Raw genomic sequence first — 24406 nt, 5'->3', positions numbered from 1 at the left:
ATGAACCTAGAGGTGTTTTAAGGATCTACATGGTTGAAAAATTGGTGGAGAATCATAATTTATGTGATGACCAACAAGTGTTGAACGATGAATGTGGTAGGATGAATATGAACATTCCGAATGAAGAGTGTGAAGGTCAACATAATCTTTCTCCTGAAGTTCGGAATGGATTGCCCATTATTGGTGAAGTTGCTGATAGGCAAGTACTATGAACTCATAAATTTACTTATTTCTAAAAATTCATCCTCTTTGTACACTTAATTAATTTTTGCTTTAGCTGATAATTAATTAACTTAATGCAGTCATGCTTAAGATGATGAAACTGGTTTTTACAACGATATGTCGTTTAATAATAAACAAGAATTAGATATTGCATTGAAAATTGCTTGTGTCAAAAAAGATTTTAGATTGAAGAAGGTAATTAATTCGTGTTCAGTGTATTGTGTCAAATGTGAGCATCTTGAGTGCAAGTGATGGCTAAGAGCGGTGAAAGTTGAAAATTCTGATAGATTTTATATTAAAAAGTATGAAAAAATGCATACATGTGGCTCGGAACATCTTACGAGTCATAATCCACACGCCACAGCAAAAGTCATTGGAGCATACTTCAAAGATAGATATCCCGAAGGTAAAGGTCCATCTACAAAAGATTTGAAAAACTCTATCCGTATTGAATTGGGATGCAAGGTTAGTTATTGGAAAGTTTGGATGGGTAGCGATATTGTAAAGTCTTTGGTAAGAGGGACATATGAACATGGATATGGAGTGATTGATGCGTATAGTCATATGCTTAGGACATCTAATCCGGGAAGTAAAACGGCGTTGAAGATTGATTAAAATTACAGGTTCAAGTACTCTTTTGTGGCATATGGAGCTTGGATTCTTGGTATCGCACAAATGAGAAAACTCATAGCTGTTGATGGGACATTTTTGAGAAGTAAATATGGTGGTGTGTTGTTGTCTGCTGTTGCACGGGATGCGGAGAATCATATTTTTTCGGTGGCATTTTGCGTAGTAGACTCTAAATGTGATGCTTCTTACCGATACTTTTTCGAGCAATTGAGAAGTTTTGTACTTGATACTCCTGAATTGTGCATAATCTCTGATAGACATCAAAGTATTAGAAAGATGGTTTCAATTGTATTTCCTTCAGCTCATTATGGTTGTTGCATGAGGCACTTAGGAGAAAATATTCGAAATAATTTTCACAATGCGAGTGTTTCTACCACTTTTATAAGACGGCAAAAGCATACAATATTGATGTGTTCAGTGATCATTTTAATCGGATAAGAGATTTGGTTCCACAGGTTGTCACTCATCTTGAACGCGTTGGATTTCACCGATGGAGCAGGGCATTCTTTCCCGGAAATAGGTAAAATTTATTATAGTTATTATTGATAGTTGGTATAACTACTGCAATTTTTTATAGCTACTGTTGTAATTTTTTATAGTAACTACTGCACTTATTTCAGCACCTGCTGAGAAATATGCAATAATTGTTACGAAAATCATACAACAATTATAAACACATACTTATAATATATTATTGGACACTTATATGTTATAGGTACAATATTATGACGATAAATATTGCTGAGTCGGTTAACTCAATGTTTCTTGATGAAAGAGAATATTCCATTACTGCTCTATTTGATGCAATAAACAGGCGATTTGCAGAAAAATTTCATGAGAGGCGTATGAAATTTATTAATGCACCAACCATCTTCGTCCTTTCGATAGAAAAATACATTGCAAAAAATACTAATCTGGGGAACAAGCTATTGGTCCATCAAATTGCCAACTACAAGTATATTGTCACCAGTCATGATGAAGTTGCAACAGTTGATTTGCTAGCCAAATCTTGTACTTGTAAAGTCTTTGACATTGACAAAGTACCTTGTTCACATGCTATGGCAGCGATTCGATGCCAATATGGTGATGACTATGGGAGACGCATTTATGAGTACTCCTCTTCGTATTACAAAGTAGAGGTATACCTTATTGCATATGTGGAGGAAATTAAATCGGTTCCATCTGAAGAAACTTGGGAAGTTCCTATTGAGATTTTAGAGAGAAAAATATCTTCTCCATTTGTTGAGCCAGACAAGGTTGGAAAAAGGTCCTCAAAAAGATAAAAAGGAATCGGGGAATCATTTTCAACGAAGAAAAATAAACGTTCTTTATGCAAAAGAATTGGTCACAAGAGGACTACATGCTCCGAGTGAAATGTTGCATAAAAACACATTTGTTCTTCTTGTTTTTTGTGAACATATTTGATCTTATCTTTTTTTGTACTAATTGTTATTTTTGCTGTTATTATTTGTGAACACATTTGATCTTATCTATTTTGGTACTGATTGTTGTTATTTTGATTGTGAGAGCATATTTGATTTTATTATTACTTTATTACTTGTTTTAGAGAATTTTAGCAATTGCTATATAAAGTACAACAACTTACTTACTCTTCCATACAAAAATTCAGCAACTGCTATGAAAAGTACAATAATTTTCATGTTTGTTGTAGAAATTTAAACAATTGTTGTAAAACAATACAACAATTCGTTTAATTGATGTAGAGAATTGTAGAAATTACTATGAAAAGTACAACAATTTACTTATTTGTTGTAGCATATTCAAATAAAATTACTAGCTATTCTAGATTTTCTTTTAAAATTAGTCAAAACTATCCTATTTACCATGGAATATGATTAATATAACTAATTAACAATCAATTTATCAATTTAAGTTGATTACATGTGAAATTACTTAGTTGATCGACTGGTATCTCAAATAACTATCTCATTATACAAGATCACTATCTAATATAAATTTTATTTTTAAATTAAATCAACACTACTCTATTTATCATTAAATATGAGTGTTACAACCAATAAACAATCAATTACTCATTATAAATTGATAACATGTGAAATTGTAATGGAATTGATCGTCTGGTATCTCAAATAACTATCTCATTATACAAGATCACTATCTAATATAAATTATTATTTTTAAATTAAATCAACACTACTTTATTTATCATTAAATATGAGTGTTACAACCAACAAACAATCAATTAGCCAATTAATTTGCTTACTTGTTAAAGAAAATTTTAGCAATTGTTATATAAAGTACAACAACTTTCTTACTTGCTGTAGAAAAGTTTAGCAATTGCTATGAAAAGTACAATAATTTTTGTGCTTGTTGTAGAAATTTAAGCAATTGTTGTAAAACAATACAACAACTCGTTTAATTGCTATAGAGAATTGTAGCAATTGCTATGAAAAGTACAACAATTTGCTTAATTGATGTAGATTGTTGTAGAGAATTTCAGCAATTGCTGTAAAAAATACAACAACTTATTTAATTGTTGTAGAGAATTTCAACAATTGAATGAGTCAAATCCTCACCTTCAACTAGTTCACTCACATCACAATTCTTTTTTTTGATTAAAATATCAATTCATCAAATTTAAAATACCACATTCACTAATGTACAACAAAAGTGAATTAAAAGTGTAGCAAAATAGTGGTAAAAATGCATATCCACAAGCAGCCTCTTCAATTCATCAATTTCAAAATACCATATTCACTAATGTACAAAAAAAATGAATTAAAAGTGTAGCAAAATAGTGGTAAAAATGCATATCCACAAGCAACTGCTTTAATTCATCAATTTCAAAATAATATATTCACTAATGTACAACAAAAGTGAATTAAAAAGTGTAGCAAAGTAGTGGTAAAAATGCATTTTCACAAGCAGCCCATTTTTCATCACTCTTTCAACTCCTTTTTGGATTCGAATCAGCCCTTTCATCTGCAATATCGGCCCCTTCATCTGTAAAATTAAAAAAATAAATTTCACATGTAAAAATGAAATATATATAACACAAGACAAATCTTAAAAAGATTATTAGAATATAATTTTACCTTTACTATCTCCGGACATCAATTCTTTTTCGATAATGGTCTCATTCACTTTTCCCTTTTTCTTTTTTCTAGCACTTGACAATGCCACCGAAATTTGTCTCTTTGTTCTTTCAACTTAGTCGGGAGTATATGGATGAGAGATCTTTGATGATGGCCTAATACCTCTCTTAGACTTCATGGTGACGATAACTTTCTCTAAAGACTCAATCTTAGCATTCATGGCGACGATAGTTTTCTCTAAAGACTCTACTCTGACATTCAATAAATCTATCGTCTCCTTAGTGGATGGAGTTTCTTGAAGACAAGGAACATTCTCATCGATCGGAGAAGATGTTCCTACTCCAAAACCACCACTAATATCACCGAAGTCTCCTCCTCTTTCGAAATCAACACCATCAGTACAGCTATCAACATTTGGAGTAAATTCTCCTCCTCCTCCATCACCAACACCACTAAAAACTCTCTCAATAATTGGAGAAGATGCTCCTCCACCTCCTACATCAAGATTATGCTCATCAATTATGATGTCTCTTTTTATAGCCACAACACCATTCAAATCCATCTCAAGCTTTTCAATCTTATCATCCTTGGTTAATTTCTTAGGCACAAACGCAGTGAAAAATTTCATTTTCATTTCACTAGATGTAGGAATTATCCATGGATGCACAATCTACATGTAAAAAAAATAATAATAATAATAAAAATGTGATAAAGCAACTGTTGCATTTAAATATTATTATATACCAGTTGTTCTAATTGTTCCAGTAATTGTTGTAATAACTTCAACAATTGACAGCAACTAATTAAATAAATAAAACACTTGTTGAAAAGGCTACAACAAAAACAGCAAAGCAACAACAATTTCACTTTAACTAAAAATATTTAAAGAATAATGATTACCGAGTCCTACGGGGATCAAACAACTCATTAATGTTAATTGATTCGTTATTAGTCACCAAAAGCCATCGAAAAATCCTCGGTGAAGACACTTGATTCGAAAACACCTTATATTTCTTTTGGAGGAAAGGAACAACCTCAAATGCCCAACACTACATAAAATAATCACAAAAATAATGAAATAAATATATATATATGAACTAAAATTAAATTAAATTAAATTTACCATAAAGGCCCATGGAAAGCCATAAAGATTGGTAGTCTTCACCGCTTTCAATAGATGCTTAATTGTAGTATCATAGCTAATACAACCCCATGGATAAGCAGAAAATGCTTTTCTATCGGTCGAGAGCAAAATTCACTTTTTTGGAATATTTGTATTCACATCTTTCCCACAAAGAAAGCTATGAACAAAATAAAGTAAACACAATAATTTTTTTACATCTTTACTAAGATTTTTGGATTGGAGATGTTCAATCAACTCATTTCTCTTGCAACTCCGTCCCACAACCTCAAGAATTTCTTTTCGTCTCATTTTTGTCTTAGTTGACATATTTTCACCATCATACACTTCTTCATTATGACAATTTAAGCCGGTGATGATAGCAAACTCCTTCATTCCAAAACAAATCGGCATGCCACTATAATTTATCCAAATTTCTTCTTTTCGATGGCTATAAATTTGACGGCGAAGAAGTTGGTAGACTAAACTCATTTGAAATCTTATACGATCTTCAAGTTGTAAGTAATTTCCGAAAATACAAGATCGAAAGAACTTTGCCAATTTTTGTTTTTCTAAAATAGTTCTAAATTTAGAAAACTTACGTAACTCCGACTTAACAGTTAAAGAACCTCTTAAGTTTGGATACCTATCAATCATTGACTCCAAATTGTAATTTGCATACCTAATCGACTTCACAATGAAGTTATCGGGTTAAGGACTGAGCGTAGAAGACTCAACAATAGGAGATGGCTCCTTTTCTGGAATGGCTATATCATTTTGTTCTTCCTCATCTGCTCTATCATCTCTTTCTACATTTGTAGAAGAAACATTTATTTCATGTTCTCTTTCTTCTTCTATAGATTTTTTCAAATTTGTGTTTTCTAGTTCTTCTTCCTCTCTTTGTCTTTGTGTTCTGATTCGCCTTTCATATGTTTTAGTAGGAGTTGTTCGTTTTTTCCTTGGAGTCATAGATGCACAATCTATATATAAAAACAATAAAATCAAAATGTAATAATAAAAAAAAGACAATTCATTTTCATTTAGATAATTTTGAAAGTTAGTTTCAAAACCACATAAAGAAATAGGGTAAACAATTATAAATATATCATCAAAATTTGGCTGGATGCATGTTATTTGAAGTATATATGCAAATCATCTATATGCCATCTTGTTTGGGATTGAGGTATAGTAATTATTGTTGTTGTATATAAAGAATGCTATAAAATAAGGTAACAACAACATCAGGAAGTGAACAAACCATACTACACTTTTCCTCTTAAATCATGAACAAAACAATAGGCATGAAAAAAAATGAATATGTTACTAGTTACTATAGTACATTATGTGAAACACACCCACCAAAAGTTAACGAACATCATAATATTGGAAGATAACAACTAATACAAGTGCTCAACTACCAATGATCAAACTAACTTAAGACTAAGAAAAATAAATGATCTCTAAGAACAACATTCTCCATAAGATGAACAACAATTAAAGGTCCAAGAAAGACACCTCTAATGTCTCAAACATTTACCTAAAAAACAACCAAATTCTTTTTTTCCTACAGGAAACAAGAACCTAAAACAGGGCAAAACATTAAGATGCAGACATTAAAGAGCCATCAATCACCACATAGAAGAAGATAAGAACAACCCCACATAGATAACAAAAAAAAAATAGAAGAAGGATCAATGAAAGCACACAAATCTTGTGTAAAAGACCCACCTTTTTTTCCGCAATAAAACCCTACCAAGCAAAATCGTTAAACCCACAAACTTCCATATGCTAAAAACAAAGAAGGCCTAATAAAACCCAATGGATTTTCAATCTTTACAATCTCAAAAACCTAACAATGAAAGAAAAGAAAAGAGTGTTACCTTGAGGTAGATGACGACTATGACAAAGAAGACCAAGACGAAGGTATTGGAAGTTGCCAACAATTTTTTCGCAACAATGTCGTCTCCCTCTGCTACAAGCTGTTGCAAGGAAGAAAAAGAAAGACAATTGGGAATGGGTTTCAAACATATGCAAGAAAGAAAGAAAAAGAAAGACTATTGGAAATGGATTTATTTGAATATTTTTAAAAGTTTAGAAGTTTTAAATATTACATTTTAATCCCCAATTATCTTAATCACTAATTAAGAAGGGGTTTGACTTGGTCAGTTTTTTTTTTGTCACCAATTTTAATTTTAAGACTTTTTTGTCACCTTCTCCACAACTATCTAAGACACTTTATGCGGCACAAAAAGTGAAATTCACACTTTGGTGAGCGCGTGAGATCAAATATTTCAATATTTTCTCTTTTCCTTTTCAATTTTTTTTCTCTTTTTTTTTTAAAAAAAAACCTTTAACAATATTTTTCTCTTTCCTCTCTTTCAATACCACACCATCTGCTACAAGGCTGCAACTGTATCTTTACAACACTTCACCACCAATTTTTCAAAAGCAAATTTCTGTCATTTTCTTTTTTCTTTTGTAATCTTTTTATCATTGCATTATTAATTTTGCAATAGAACTACTTTCTATCATCTTTTTTGCTAAGAACAATTAAGATAATCATTCACATTTCTTTGGCGGAAAAAATGGAGATTATCATCTACGTCTTCTTTGCCGGAAGATAATGAAGAGCACCATCCACATCTTCTTCACCTCCCCCCTCACACACCGCCCCCGACCCACGCCCTTGCTTCCCCACAAATTAAAGCAAAAATAAAAAAATTCAAAATCAAAATCAACAAAGGAAGAACAAATCTTTTAAAAAAATACTATCAAATAAAATGGAAATAAGAAAGAATGATGGTCAATAGTCACGGTTAGGGATTTTTCCCTAAAACTTTAAAAGCTCCGATAAATACAATGGTGGACAATAGTCAGTGTTAGAAAAAGAGAAGAAAGGAAGAGGTTTGGAGTGGGGATGTTGGGGGGTGGGGTGAGGGATGTATAATTTTTTTCCTTTAGCTGAATCTTTTCTTTTTAGATTTTGTTTTGTTTATATTCAAAATTAAAATTTATAATTATTTTAAATTAAAATGTCACGTGGCTTTATTTGATTTGTTAGTTTGCCACATCATGTGCATGTGTATTACACGCACCTTTCTTTTGGGCTTAAGTCATCCGTAGCCCCTTAAAGTTGTCCACATAATTTGTTTAAACACCTCAACTAACCCTTGTACCTATACCCCTTAAAATTGATACCTATTTGACATTTTTTTGACAATTAGCCAAAAATATGAGATGTGTGTACTACACTCGCTGTGACATGGCAAATTGATGAATTAAGTGATGACATGTAGCTTTTGAATCCAAAAATTTATTTAAAAAATGATATTCTAAAAAACATCTATTTACTAACTAAAAAATTTAAAAACAATTTTCTAAAAAACATACCCACCAATAAAATGATGACACATGGCATTGAATTCAATATTTTTAAAAAGCTCTATTTAAGTAATTCAAAAATAATTTTATGAATATAAAACTTATTTTTGTTTTTATTTTTTATTTAATCAACCCCCCCTCCGAGACCCATTTCCTCTTTACCAGTGACGGCGGCAACTACGACACCAGCAAATCGTCGCCCTACCTCTTTATTCTCCTTCATTCAAGTTTATCCTTTATGATTTCAGTGTAAAGATGCAATTTGGATTCTTTATTGAACAGTTCAAGTGCTAGTGAAATAATGAAAGTTTCTAATTAGTTAATACTAGAACCGATCAGTTTTCTACATATTGATAACATCAAATCTCTTACTCATTGTCTTCATCTTCTTTCCATTAGTAATTATTTATCAAAATTGCAAAATATAATAACAAACTTTCATCCGAAAAATTAATTCATATTTTTCTCATCGAAATAAATGAAGATTCTCCGAAATGGGGTGCAGAGAATGGGGTGGATTGAGCATGTGCGTAAGACAACTGATGGAAATGGTGGATGAGAAATTGAAATAGTTGCAGGGAAGGGAATATTGGGATGGGGAAGAAGACGACTCTTTCTTCTTCTTCTTCTTTATTTTTGTTAATTATTTTTTTTAAAATTAGTTTAGTTGTATAAGTTAGAAAAATAATAAATTTGATAGCTTTACGCACTTAAAGAGAGTGAATCGCACGCTTTTTGCCATGTCAGCATTTTGTGTCCAATAGGAATGACTTTTGAACAATTGAGGTGTTCAATAGGCACAACATATAGTTGAAGTGTTTAAATGAAATATGCGAACAACTTTAAAAGACCGCATATAACTTAAGTCTTTCTTTTGACGGAGTATTAGAAAAATGTTCAATAGGTCATTATTTTTTAAAATTAGAGTGTCTAATAGGAAGCAAGGTCTGTTGAAGTGTCCAATTGAAATATGCGGATAACTTTAAGGGGCAGTGGATGACTTAGGCCTAGTTATCCGCTAAAGTCAAGTTAAGGATCATGTTTACGTATTATGTCATATATATTTGATGCAAATATATTGACAATAAGGGTGTGTTTGAGTTGAAAGAAAATTGTTTCTTAAAAATAAGTGAATTTCTTGATTTCTTTTTAAAATAAAGAAACATTGTTTCAAAAGCATTCATAGGTATGAGATGTGGAGTGGGGGTGACGGATATGATTATTAAAGAATAAGTCAAATATCCTCATCTTATTGATTTTAACAGTCAATTGTTAGCTTTAATTCTTTTTTAGACAACAGCAAATAGAGATTGTGATTAAACAAACTGATTTAATCAGTAAAGAAAATCACGTAAAATAATTTTAAACCAAACAGGCCTTAGTTCATGTTATATAAAATAGTATAAAAATGTTCCCATGAGTTCAACTGTTAGAGGTACATCTTACCATTTTCCTCTTAGAGGATGACCAATGAACAATACAAACCAAATTTTATTTTGTGCCTCACACAGCATCCACTAATAAAAAAGAAGTCTCACACGACTCGTGTCAATTGTGTATAATATGGGAGAGTGTTAGTGTTAACATAATCAGTATCGCGTGAGTTTATATCTTTAACTTATACAATACAACAGAGGAAGGACTAATTAAGTACAACACTCTTCAATGGCTCTAATGTACAAAATTGTTACTCCGAAGCAGAACATTCCAAGTTCATCAAGCATTTTAAGAATAACACTACAATATTCAATGATTTTAAGAACAAGACCTATACCATTACTTCCCTATGTCTCACTTTCGGGCTTCGTGGAAGAAGAGATCATCGAGGCAGCCTCTCCGGGAGCTTCTGGGGTGTAATGCAGTTACAGAAAACATCAGAACAGAGGAAGAAAGAGAGAGAGCATACTGTGTGCACAAATTACTAACCTTGCGACTGGCTTTCAGCATTTGAGAGGATTTGCTGGGGAGAAGACATCTCATTCTGCTCAGCAGCTGCCTTTGAAAGATCTTCAGTTGAGTATGCTCCATCTGCTGAAGAATCACTATCTGCTATTTTAGAATAATACCAGTTAGTTCCATATGGATAAAGAAAACAACCAATCGGGTCGAAAAGTTTGGAAGTACCTCCTGTGAATAGAATGTCATATCAGCTCTGGTTGCACAACACAACTAGTAGTAATGTTAATAAAGAAATAGACTGAGTCTAATTCAACCTCAAAAGTTAGGACATGAGGGAGGACTGCCCAAGACCAACTAAGTAGTCCATGTTCCCGTCCCACAAACAATGTGGGACTCCAACCCACCCCACTACCACGCGCCCAAGACCGGACGTGTGGAGCATGTATAATATAAGACGGGGGGCAACATTGGAAACAATGAATTGGGATGAGCCTGACACTGATACCATAATAAAGAAATGGACCTTGAGCCTAACTCAGCTTCAAAAGTTAGCACATGAAGGGAGGATTGCCCAAGACCATATAAGAAGTCCGTGTTCTCATCCTACAAATGATATGGGACTCCAACAAATGTACCCTGCTTTTGTAACAAAATATTAATGGTAAAGGAGAAAAGAATTCAAGCAGTGGATCTCTCATTGTACTAATGAGGCAATAAGTATCCAAACAGAACTAGATCACTTTTGGGCAACTCCAGCAGGAGCACAGCAAGAGAGACCAGGTTTTGTGATTTCACCAATTTAAGAGATGGCTCATAGCAAAGAGGTGTTTTCTATGTCCGCATATTGCTAACCTTGCGACGGGCTTTGGGCATTGAAGGGGATTTGCTCGAGCGTAGATGTCTCATTCTGCTTCTGAGCGGCAGCTTTTAGCTGTTCCTCACTGATCTTCAAGTACTCTTCAGTTGAGTATGCTCTATCTGAGGAAGAAGAATTATCTGCTACTTCTGAAACATTAACACTGATTAGTTCCTTATGGATGAATAACAGAATAAAACAACAATTGGATCAAAATGTTCTAAAATGCATCCCAGGAATGGAATGTGTCATAATAGCTCGAGTGTGTCTGCAGAAAACACCTAGTAGAAATGCACCATGCTTCATACCATGATGGTAAAGGAGAAAAGAACTCAAGAAGTGGATTGCTTCTTGTGCTAATGAGAGCAACAAATATCCAAATAGAACTAGAGCACTTTTGTGCAGTCCCATCAGGAGCAAAAAAAAACCAGGCATCTGGAGTTGAGAAATTTAAGAGATGGACAATGATTGCTACAGTGTAGCTTAACGAACGGTGATCTGATCTTTATTTCATATATCTATTTACCTTGTGACACGGTTTGGGATTCAGACCGACTTTCAAGTAAGGCTGCAAGGTCTTTCTCTGCTTGTTTTTCAGCATCAGCAATTCTCATCATCCTTTCCAAGTCGTCTTCAGCCGTGGAAGCTAATTTTGGTGATGGAGAACCATCTGTCATTTTTGTAAGAGTTATATAATTACACTCTTTACAGGATATGTAACTATTTAGTCTGCTAACACAAATGAGCATGGAAAAGTGATTTGCTTCTTCAATGATGTAATGCCAAAAATAATAATCGCAGAAGACGACTATGGATAATAGTAGGTAAAAATGGTCCAAGATAAGGGGCCAAAAACCGACGTGTGGATTTGCAATAGTGGATATCTTGCAGGTACTAAGCAGCAACAACCATTGATTGGAAGGCAAGAATATATGATTGAAAAGGCCTTGGATAAGGAATAAATATTCTTGCAATTTTGGGCCTTCCGCTATACTGAAAAGCAATGAGCATTGATTACGTCATTAGGAGGTAGAAATGCAAACATGAATGCAAGGTTGTCCTTCCTCCAGTTATCAGATGTAAACATTTCTTCAGCAAAAACTTGTTTCATGCTAGTCATGTACTCTAAACAGCTAAAATTTCCTCCAAATTCAATTCTTCCTAGATAATCTTCTTCACAAAGGAACTTAGCCAGTTATCGCACATTTTGATGATACGGCATCTTTTGAAATTTACTTTTACTTCAGATAATTCACAAACATCAAACAGTTTGGAACACCTCTGATTGTAGACGGTGAGTTTTCAAGTATTTCATATAAAGTTAGAAGAACTAAACTTGAATTCTCGAAAGGGCAATGTGTGTAATGAGCCCAAGGTTTCCATGAACTCTTCACGCATCTCTTAACGTACATGCTATGTTGCTCGGACTCTTCTAAAATGTCAAGGGGTGCATGTTGGATTCGTCAAAAGTAGTACAACAAAACGCACATCTTAACGTACATGTGTCAGCGGGCATTTTCCGCGCAACTTAGCGTACATGTACAACAAAATCTCGACTTATGTCCCTCTCAAACACGTGCCCGCTATACAGAACTTCTTTAAACCAAGCGGTTATTCCACAAAGTGCAAATGAATGTAAAAGCAAGATTCAACACGATAGATTGAAAATGAGCATGTCCACCTTGTCACCATTCTATGGAGTGTGACCTATGTTAAATGTGGGTACAAATATGAACAAAAATGAGAGACCTCTACTATCCTCTGCCAAAGCCTGTCAGAGTGCTAGGCTCACAAGTCTCTTATCAGTGTATGTCCAAAAGAGTGAGATGTTCTCATATAATTATTCAACATTATAAGTAGCATGCCTGAATCTAACTAGGGTTCACATTGGTGAGGATTTGGATCAAAAGAAAGAGGGTTTCAAGTTGTAATCTAATGAAACTGGCATTGAAATTTCGATCTAATTCAAAGAGATAGATCAGTAGGCTGGGTTAAAGACATAAACAGACTAATGGTATCCCATATGATTAAGGAGAAGAAGGTCCATCTCCAATGGAAAATCAAATAATGAAGGGAAAAAAGACATACACGCCAAGAAATTTCATTGTCAGACCGAACTTCTTTCAGAATAGACACTCCAAAATTCAAGAACCCGAGAAAGAAATAGAAGTGCAGTTTTTTTGAATCTATGCAAAAGGCAAACACATACTTGTCATGCACCTAGGTGGACTCATCCTACCTTTGCTTTTCAATTTCAATTTGGCCTTTTAGAGATCTTTCAATCCTACATCTTTGTCGACTAGACCACTGAAAGTCACTCTTAACATGGTGTGTTAATGTTCACTTTGGGTCAAACCTACATGATTTTCTCCTAGAGACCTCACACCATTAATAGTATCTCTACACCTTATAGATAACTTCTTTTTATCAATTTCCAATATGGGACTTTGTTCGCTCACCCAATTTTTCGCTAACCTAGAGCTTCATTGTGAGCCACCTAATTATCTAAGTATTTATCGCCACCAAAATCCACTAAAGTTGTCTCCGTATGACCTATAGGTCACGAGTTCGAGCCGTGGAAGCAGCCACTAATGCTTGCATCAGCTTAGGATGTCTACATCACACCCCTTGAGGTGCAGCATTCCCCAGACCCTGCTAACACAGGATGCTTTGTGCACCGGGCTGCCCTTTTTTCTTTTTCTTATAACTTCCATTCTGAGAATTTGTTTGCACACCCAACAATGCAACAAAATTATTACTGTGATTACATTAGTTTTCTGCTTGTGAAAAGAAAGCTCAAAACCAAGCAAAAACTTCTGTAATGTCAATTGTTTGCGAGTCAAAACCAATTTTTAAGCTTCTTAGATAAAAAACATATTAATTTATACGGATGAAAGTCAGAGATTATAGTACCAAAATCAATTATTGAGAAACTACATGACAGACCACGTCACCTAGGGTAGCTTTTAGAACAGCGCTGATTTTGATGGTTAAGGTCTTGGTAAGATTGGTTGTGGTTCTGATTGGCATTCACTTGTAAAAGATGTGCAAACACCAACAGTTCTTTAATTTGATAAGTGCACTTATACACTTGGTACTTTCTATCAGGCATTGATATAACCTCTGAACCATTAATATGATAATTAAAATGTCCAAGAAGTTGAAGACAGTTTGAAATCAATGAAAAAAAACAAATACAATTAATTTTAGGAAACACAAATGGTATAAATATAGAAGGTGTGACGACTCACTGGGATCAGCCACTGAATCGTTAGAGCTGCTATCTGATGAAGGCCTCATGGTGCTAGAATTTCTTGTGTCTTGGCCTGAACCTTTTATGTCATCAAGGCCAATCTCTCGTTCAAGTGTGCTCTTGAATTCCCTTGAAACATCCTTCATGCAAAAGACAAGAGCGCCTTGAGAATCAAAACCTGCTGGTAGAATAAAGGAAACAAAGAAACTTAGACAAATGTCACACAGACCTACCTGAAGTTCTCTGATAGTAGGTTGAAATTCACGCAAAGTTTTTCCCAGGTTACGAGCAACCTGACATGAAGAAAATCTCACATTGTAAGATGATAAGTCAAAGTTTATGTTGTCAGTAACTCAGTATATATTAGAGTTGAATGAGACATGCTAGGTTCTCCTACTGAGAAAACAAATAGTAGGACAACCAAGGTTTACATTTACATTGGTATACTTGAACCCAACTGAAGGATTTGAAGTTTACAACTTCAAAATCTTCAAACTTTAGCTGCAGAACCAAAGTAGAAAGCATCAGTAGAATGTGATATTTGCAGCGAAAATTGGACCAACAAAAGAGAGGCACATGGTGTTCTTACGAACATGCATGTGTCTGCCTCATGACCTAACAAGAGGCACTTATAGCATATACTGCTTGTTTGTGTGGCCAGCCAGCCAGTCATTAACTAGTACCTTCCAAAGGATTTCAGAGACTGATACCAGCCAGAAGGTGCTGCATCAGTATTCATTTTACCCAGTATGCCAAGGGAGGTGCCAATCAGCAGGCATGTTTTTCTTTTTCTAAAAAATTGTGGCTTGACAACACATCTTCTATAACCAATCCCTCTGTCGCTATAGTCTTAGCCATTCTCCAGCGTTACCACAAAGAACTTCATCTCATCTAGTTGGGTAACTTAAATTAACTAGAGAGCCATGCCCATACCTAGGTTACAGAAAAAGCAAGCCTTCAGAATCCTAAGGGTAAAATGCTTGGAGATTCAAAGCAATTGATTGCAATAGCACAAGACCTCATCATGAGATACCCATTAAAATGACTGAGGAAGTACGTTTTCCTAATTTTCTGACTACTTGTATTCGTTCTTTTAGCACTCACTGGAATCCCACCCCAGCCCAGTAAACCACTGGCTTATCTCTTCACCTGTAGCGATCACTGTCCCGAATGGGCAAGCGCTGCAAAATACCTATATGCACTCATGATCTTAGGTGCATCTACCACTGCAACCCATCTTAGTTTAGATGCTAGACCACCCCTCCTAATCTTAAGCACATGAAAGATCATTTAGCTAATACCCGAGGTACATACGAAGAATTTTATAGGCATTTGCACCAGAGAATATATTAACTACCAAGGAAGGTTCCCCTCCCTCCCTCCAAAACTAACAGACTTCCTACCCTCTTCTACGATGGCATATTTTACCTCTCTTATATGTTACAGTCACCCCACCCCCCTCTTTTCCTCCCTAAATTTATGTAATGCCTTCTTGCAGTAGTATAAGATAATATCAAATTCAGTTGAGGTGTTTCTAATCCTTCCATAAAGACCTAGCATTTGAAACTCACTCTAGCTAAATGCATCTAAAAGACAAACTATCTAGTGAATTTGAAGACACAATTTTCACATGACTAAATTCCAAATAAACCTGAGGATTTTGAATGTAAGCAATCTAAGTAGAAGCTGTTAAACATTGTGTATCGTACGTCTAATTAGCATTCATATTAGTGATAGAGATCATCTACACAATTACATCTATAGTATGAGACTGCAAACTTGTTCCCTGGGAGCTCAATAGAAAGTTGTTTTAAGGATAGTTTAACTATTTCTATATGCTATCAATTTGCCTGAGAGTTCATGTTGTAAACTCTCTGCTTTCAATAATTCAGCCGGCAAGAAAAAATAACACCTTCCCTGATTAATACTGTAATCTATGAGAAGAATAGAGTTGACTTAAGACTAATCCAAAAAAACTCAAATGGAATCAATGACAGAAAATCTTGTACAAGGAAGAAGGCAAACATACCTCAGCAAGACCTTTTGGGCCAAAAACTAGCAAAGCTACAACCCCAATCACTAGTGCCTCAGGTGCACCAACTCCAAATAGAGATGCATATACACCTTTTCCTTTGTTTTTTCTACTTCTCCCTGTAAACCAACCAATCACTTCAAGAATCAACAAATATGAATTAAGCAAATGCCAATTTGGCATTGGGTAACCCTGAAAACAACTGAATTAGCAAAGACCCAGAAAAGAAAAAGTACCAATTTGTACTGAAAATTGAGATTTTGAAATACTCAGCTGCTTCAGTCCATTCCAAGAAGAGAGACCCGAGTAAGGAATCCACTTAAAGAAGTGAACTTTGGCGTTGTGCGAAACTGAAATAGAAGAAAATGAAAGGGCAGTCACAGAAAGTCTTCTACTAGCTAGTGAAGAAGAAGAAGAAGAGATTGCAGAAGCCATGAGAGAACTGGTGGTCATTGAATCAAATTCAGCTACTACAACAGGCTACCTTCATTTTGCTTTCTTCTCTATTCGTCTTAGAGATATATTGGTCCTACTAATGTGACAAAAAAAAATGGACCGAGATTTTAATTTGGGCCATAAAGCCCAATAAAAAAAATGGACCGAGATTTTAATTTGGGCCATAAAGCCCAATTTTATCCGGTACCTGTTGTTGGTGGGAGGCGACAAATATTTCATGGAATTAGGTGAAAGTTGAACCTGAACACCACAATCATAAAAATAAATAAACGGATTAAATACAAATTCATCAACGCCGATTAAGGTTATTATCTTTAGACTAAGGTATCAAAATTGTAATTATTTTAATACAAAGTGAAAGATATTCTAAAAGAGGAGGGATAATACAGATGATGAGGAGGAGCAAAAGCCTCTTTTATGTGAAATATTAAAAAGGAAGAATAACAAGAATCATCTACTGCTTTTAGGGTTTTTTGATTTCTTTTATTTGTGATATCTCTATTCTTTGTGAAGCCTCTTTTTTGTAGGTGTAAAAAACTTAATTGTCACTTCATTATGAAAGTCGACACAATTGGATAGTGAAAAGGCTAAATCATAGCATGTGTCTATGTCTGACGCTTCACTTATTGGATTTATTTTATATTGGATCTCACTAAGTATCACGGTGTGACTCGCTTTTTTCACTAGATTCGATATCGTTACAAACAAGATGTGTATAATGTATAATAAAAGTTCTACCAATTAATTTGGTTTGTATGCGATGAAGCCTATAACATATCATGTCAATGGCAATAGAATGTAAAATTGAATAGCTTTTAAATATAGAAATATGTCAATTTGTTTGAAATAGACTAATTATTAGACAAAATGCAGAAACCTTTTCTGGGCCTGGCATCATTTCCTTTCTTTTCTAATGGTCTTGCCTCTTCGGTAAGTTTGTCATCCTAACGCGACAAATATAATGGGCCGAGATTTTAGTTTGGGCCACAAAGCCCAAATTTCTTCGTTCATTTATGGGAAAATTATTGGGGAAACGGAAACTAAGCAAATACCTCATAAAAGCAAAATAATTACAAACACACACCCCTTTAAGATTCATACCCACTAAATAATTACACTATATATCCCCCAACTAATTTCGCTTAACTGATACTAAATCAGTATCATATATTGTATTGGTATCATTAAGGATAGTAATTTCGCTTAATTGATATTAAATCAGTATATATATATAGTGTATTGGAATCATTAAGGTTTCTTGTTCAGAAATTACTCATTAGTCAATGATTCTATAGGTATTGCCTAACGAGTAATTTCTTAACAAGAAACTTTAATGATACCAATACAATATATATTTACTGATTTAATATCAGTTAAGCGAAACTATCAGCCTTAATGATATTAATACAATATATGATATTGGTTTAGTACCAATTAATGATATATCACTAGACATTCGGATACATAGGTTAGGGATATATCAGAGGGGATAGGACACCGGTTATATCACTAGACTTCCGAATACATCTGTAGACATCCTGATACATATGTGAGGGATGTATCATAGAGAGGAGGAATATATCTGAGAGGGGGATATGGATGTATCAGCGACTAGCGAGAGGGGAGTGATATATCCGAGAAGGAATTTTGATTTTTTTTTAAATATAATTTTTTTTAGAGATTATAATAAAATAAGATGTGTATTTAATTAATTTTTTGTATTTGTTTACTCAAATGGAAAGAAAATCTAATAAATGCTTTAATTTAGTTTAATACATATACAAGTTACAACTAATTAATTAGTACGATATTTATTATTTTTTCACCATTTCGAATGGTAGATAACTCTTTAGTCTTTACGCTAAAATATAGATAAATCCAAAATAAAATATCATTACTTACCATCCACTTGAATTTAACTTATACTTCTTTTTTTTTATACAAAAAATACTATTACAACCCACCTACGACCTACGTAGATGACGATTAGAATCAACCCATGTGACACCAGCTATAAAATACTACTACTAGCATAAGCATTCAGTCAAATGAAACCAAATAAGGCATTATACCTCTTAGCCATTGGGGAAAACTTGATACACGTGCAACCGTTTAATTTTATATTACTATGCCTTGTACAAATTGGTCATTTGATTAATCAAATTAAATTACGCAATAAGTATTGAATAAGTATTGAAATTGTAAAATTAAATCTTAAATGCCTAGGCCCGTTTGAATTGACCTAATTTAAGTATACTTTTTAAGGGAAATTTTTTGCAAATATATAGTCACTATAATAAACTTAATTATACTTCATAATTATATTTGCATATTTACGGGTTGTAACTACAATTTAAGCTATCTCGTTTGTATAATTCATGAGTTTGTATAATTCGCGGGTGAGGTTGTATAATTAAGCTACTTATGTATAAACTCGAAATAACGAATTTAGACAAACACAAACATATGAACTTTAAACAGTTATACAAATTATATTATACAAAATTACATTATACAAAAGCTATACAAATTCCAAATTATACAAACGTGTGCGAATTATACAAACTCAAAACCCCAGCCCAGTAATTATCATTGAATGTTGGTCACAAGTGGTAATTAACTAAAACTATAGCTATGATGACTAATTAACTGGTATATATTTGTTTAACCATGTAATTTTTCGTCATTAGAACTTAATTTATACTATTAGATAAGATAATAATTTGTGATGAAAAAAAATAAGAGATTAATCAAAGTAAAATAATCGTTAAGCCAATAGCAATAAGTTGGATAATCCCAACTTAATTAGTGTATCGTCACTTTTTAATCAAGTATTGTTGTTGAAGTGTATCAATTTGTTTAATATACTCTTTCATATTCATATTTCAAAGATATATTCAACTCCTATATTTTTGTCGAATTTGAGATTATATACATATAAACTTCAATTTTGAGGAAAATAAAGATGATACAAAAAAAACTCAATGAAAACATGGAAGAGCCTTACCTGAATAGAATGCTGAAGAAAGAAAAAGACCTTTAATGTGTACAGAATGGTGCAGTATAAGCTGATGAAGATAGACATCTAAACAGAGTGAAGTGTAAATTGTAAACATACGAGAAAGATACGTAGTTGTAATATGTAGAACTGAAAAGACCAAAATACCATTTAAAGCTATGAAACAGACACGTTAAAACAAGTCTTTTCTAATAAAAAGATATATATATATATAACATTGTCTTAGGAAAGCTAATAATAAATTAGTTTTCCTTAGCCATAGTAAAAAATAACATGTTATTTTCACTAACTTCACTGATTTACATTTCAAGGACAATAGCGATCAGACCTCATTGAATGAATAGGCTACAAGTACTAAGACAAAATTCACAACAATAAGTAAGTGCACGTTATTGGCTTTTTGCAAAATTAGTTTACCAATACTAACTATATCAACAAAATATTTTGAAAAACATAAATGAGTACAAGTTAATTTAGGAATTTCTATTAGGGATAATTTTTTTTTAATTGGAAAAATGCTCATTGAGGATTTCTAATTTGGTACTATAAGGAAGACATACAACGGCAATCCGTCTTATGTTAGTAAATAATGACATTGTAAACTTTGTTATATATAAAAAATTGTTGATCAAATCATGATTATTTTAATTAAAAATTTAAATCATCAATACAAACATAATTTAATCTTTGTTGAATACTAAAGCGTGTATAATATTTAAGATGAGGGGTGGGGGTGGGTTTGGGATCATGTAACTCATTAATTGAAACGAGTCTAACAATCTGATGATTAATTCAAAAATTAGCTCATAAGGCGAGTTACTCAACACTATATAAGAAACCAAATATGCACAATTATTGTGGGAACTTAACATACAAATTGCATGTAGGCTAAAACATGCATTGATGGAACCATGTCTAATTAAGTTCTAATAAATGGAAACCAATATGTATGTGAATTAATTGCTTATGTTCAAAATAAAAGAGTTTAACAGAGATAGCATTGAAAATATGAGTCTTAGAATGAGGCAAGACAAGTAGCTAGACTTTAAGGTACAATGCATCTAACTCATGAATGAGTGTTAGAGCAAATAAAGAAAAGCATGACATTCCAAATATCTTAACTGTTGACAGAGAAGATGGGATTGTGATTTCCTGTATATGTGATGTTTTTGGTAGGGATACCTACCCCTCACATTTTTATTTTATAAAATAAAATAAACAAGATGGTCGAGTTTAATTCAATTTCAAAAGACTAACTTATAAGGTGAGAGTGAGTCAATACGATACGAGAAGACCAAGTATTTCATCTATAGACGACTTGGGACTACTGATACACTACTAAAAAATAGGTCAAAACCGATTGATAAGATCGATTTTAAAGGAAAATTGATGGACTCTCGATTTTGCCTTTGTCACTTTCGTGAAATCAACAGATAAGGTCAATTTTTCAAAAATAAATACATGAAAAGATGTAGCTACTTGGAATCAAACCCATGTTTTTCTATGACTTTGGACAATTCTACCACTCCCACCCCATGCTCTTTGATAAAATTTTATCATTGTTTTTATTTATACTTTACACTTAGAAACCCGAAAAAACCCGACGGACGTCCGTCGGTTTTTATTAAAAAATAAATTATTATTTTTTTGAACTAGCTCTATCTGTTGGGTTTCTCAGTAATTTTAGTAGTGACATCTTTGTACGCCAAAAATTGAATATCTGGAGCATGAACAATATAACATGAGGATTCAACATCAGGTAAGTCAGGAATTGAGATGGGTTTGATGAAGATATCATGATAAGAAATTGACATTGGGAAAGCTTAATTTAACCCTAAAAATATATCTCGTGAGGTGAAAATTCATAAAATCATATATAGTATACTTAAATCTTTTTTCAAATACATATATCCTCTTTAATTAAAATATCTTGTTAAACTTGGAGTGGCTCCACACGCTTATAACTATGTCTTTCAACATTATGTAGATGACTAATCGAACTAATGATGATAGACAAGTAGCAACAAAAAATTGCTCTAAAGAAATAGAGATCATGAAGTTGAACTTCACATGATCATGTTAGCAAGTAACTACAACAAAATGTCCAATAAAACACAAAGGGTGAATGTGCTTTTGTCATAATATCTATAAGTAAACCATATAAATCAAGTGTTTAGTACTCTCGATTTGATAAAAAAAATATTTTAAATCATGAGATCGATGATCAAATTATCCAAAATCACATAAGGAGATCAGATCTCATCCCACGAACAATATAATGTGGCAAACTCAATATGTTCAACATGTATAGATATATAAAGTACAAGTTTGCAATTACTTTCCACACAATTGATTTATACAGTAACAACTTTATAATTATTGACTTGAAACTTTGGATTCTTATATATTGATATTTGATAGAATCATATATATATATATATATATATATATATATATAAATGCATCTGATGTTTGCATGTGTATGTGAGAGTGGAGTAGAAGACAATTTGAAGTAGAAATTAAAGTGGAATGAATGAGGACAAACACATAAGGTAATGCCAAGTTGTTGACAAATGTTTTAAAGGGACAAACTATGAATTGTAGATAGTAGTAGAAATGTACACGAAAGGGGTTTAATTGGGAGGATCTAACGGTCACCTACTTGGAACATGTGATATGTTGGGCTAAACTTTAGTGTTGTAGGACCATTTACCCATACTCCCAAACCCCAAAACCACACACAAAAAATCTTTTAATCGAGTTGGTATAGATATCGAACATCAAATAAAAAAATGAGATATAACTTGACTTTCAATACAGATATAATCGCTCGATTAAAATTAGTTATAAGCTTACTGAAAATAAATATTTATATATTAGCTGATTATTATTTTGATAGACGATTATATATATCACGTAAAAGTTTCCGCAATAAAGATAGTTGACAATATGATAGGCTAGTATGAGGATACATGGAGTCCCAATATTGCAATTGGTGGTGGCATGTCTTCTTCACTTGTTGTCATGGACCCCCTAGCTATTTAACCCTAATAATTCTATAGCCTTTTTTTATCACTTAGCTTTCTAACCTTCAAAATTAGGTCTTGCTTGAAATCTTGATCATCCTTTCTTTTCACGTTAGGGTAGGGGCAAATCCAATGTTTCCATACTAGTTGACGTCCAACTCAATATAGAAAATGTTTTAATTTAAGTTATATAATATATTATTACGAGACAAAAATAATTGTACTATCATATCATATAATCACTTAAAAATCATTCATATATAAATATTTTTAAAATATGAGATTTATAATTTTGAAAATAAGATAAATTGTTTGTTAAGGTTACCTGATAGTGCAAAAATAATTTAGACGGAGAGTTTATGTAATATAAACTCATAAATCTTACTATAAAAATAAAATAGGTTTAAGTTATATTCACCAATAGTATAACAATGTTCTTGCACTATCAATGAACTTAATTTATTATAATGGGTTACTTATTGTTTGTTTTAAGCTATTAACCAATATTTTAAAATAGCAATTACCTTTTAATTATCACCCCTTTTCACCTTATCTAGGGTAGGGGCAAATTTAATTTTTCCATACTAGTAGGACACAACCAATACATAAAAAACTTTCCGTATAAAATCATATAATTTTAACAATATCAATCCAAATAATTTAAACTCTAAAAATCATTTACTTTAGCACCTATATCTACTTATATATTAGTGAAACTGCATTGGCGGTGGAGCTAAAAAAATTATTAAGAGGATTTAAAATATGAAAAAATAAATACATCAAATTTAAAAAGTCAAATAAAGTTCAACTTCTACTATATATAAATAAAAAATATTTTTAATCATATACAAATTATATAATTTTTCACCGATCAAGCTGATAAACTCCTCAACTCTATCTGACTTCGCCCTTTGAGATTGTAAGTGTGAAAAGGTGAGAGGTGAAAGGAACTAAAAAAGAGTGAATAATTATTGACTTTATTGTTGATGTTGAAGAGGATTCACACTTCGTAATTTCCCACGTATGACGGTTTTGCCTAATTCTTCTTTATCTATGTTAATTAATTAACAATCATTATCTTCATCATTAAACAAAAAAGATTTGGTTAAACATGAAAAGGTAAATAGCTGAAAAGGCTATAACTATAATGTAAAGCTAATTAACTTCTTGTATGGAAAAAAAAATGTTAATGTAAAAGTTAAGCAAAAAGTTATTATTATTATTATTATTATTATTAATTGAGAAGCTTTTGCTTTCACGTTTCATGACAAGGAAAAAGGCAAATTGGCACTGTTTGGTTTTTTTTTTTTCATGAAAAAAGAATAATAAATACGTAAATTACTTAAAAAGTGGGGGATAGTTTATTTTTATTTAGTTTAGAAGGAAAAAAAAAAGAGAAGAGGGTCATTGTCTTAAAAAAGAGAAGAGGCAAGCA

General features: G+C 32.7%; 2 protein-coding genes across 9 annotated transcripts; one reads left to right on the top strand and one right to left on the bottom strand.

The window, feature by feature from the left end:
* The first annotated feature begins 534 nt into the window (after window positions 1-534).
* LOC125858749 (uncharacterized) lies at window positions 535-2135 on the top strand. The gene is made up of 4 exons (XM_049538561.1): window positions 535-776; window positions 846-1140; window positions 1308-1372; window positions 1568-2135. Exons 1-4 carry the CDS (start codon window positions 535-537, stop codon window positions 2133-2135), a joined length of 1170 nt encoding a protein of 389 aa, XP_049394518.1.
* Window positions 2136-10091: 7956 nt separating this feature from the next.
* Window positions 10092-16957, bottom strand: LOC125858179 (sec-independent protein translocase protein TATB, chloroplastic). Of its 8 annotated transcripts, none has more exons than XM_049537873.1 (8): window positions 16707-16957; window positions 16468-16589; window positions 14672-14731; window positions 14437-14578; window positions 11712-11855; window positions 11182-11334; window positions 10357-10479; window positions 10092-10276 (listed from the first exon to the last, which is right to left on the bottom strand). In XM_049537873.1, the coding sequence occupies exons 1-8, from the start codon at window positions 16921-16923 to the stop codon at window positions 10215-10217; spliced, it is 1023 nt and encodes a 340-aa protein (XP_049393830.1). In that variant the 5' UTR covers window positions 16924-16957; the 3' UTR covers window positions 10092-10214. The 8 variants fall into 8 exon arrangements, with proteins under 8 accessions (XP_049393830.1, XP_049393832.1, XP_049393831.1 ...); XM_049537875.1 differs by having other exon boundaries at window positions 10092-10273; XM_049537874.1 differs by having other exon boundaries at window positions 10357-10476.
* Window positions 16958-24406: the final 7449 nt, after the last annotated feature.

The sequence above is a fragment of the Solanum stenotomum genome, chromosome 3 (genome assembly GCF_019186545.1).
Source record: "Solanum stenotomum isolate F172 chromosome 3, ASM1918654v1, whole genome shotgun sequence".
Classification (NCBI taxonomy): domain Eukaryota; kingdom Viridiplantae; phylum Streptophyta; class Magnoliopsida; order Solanales; family Solanaceae; genus Solanum; species Solanum stenotomum.
This window is presented reverse-complemented; position numbering and strand designations above follow the sequence as displayed.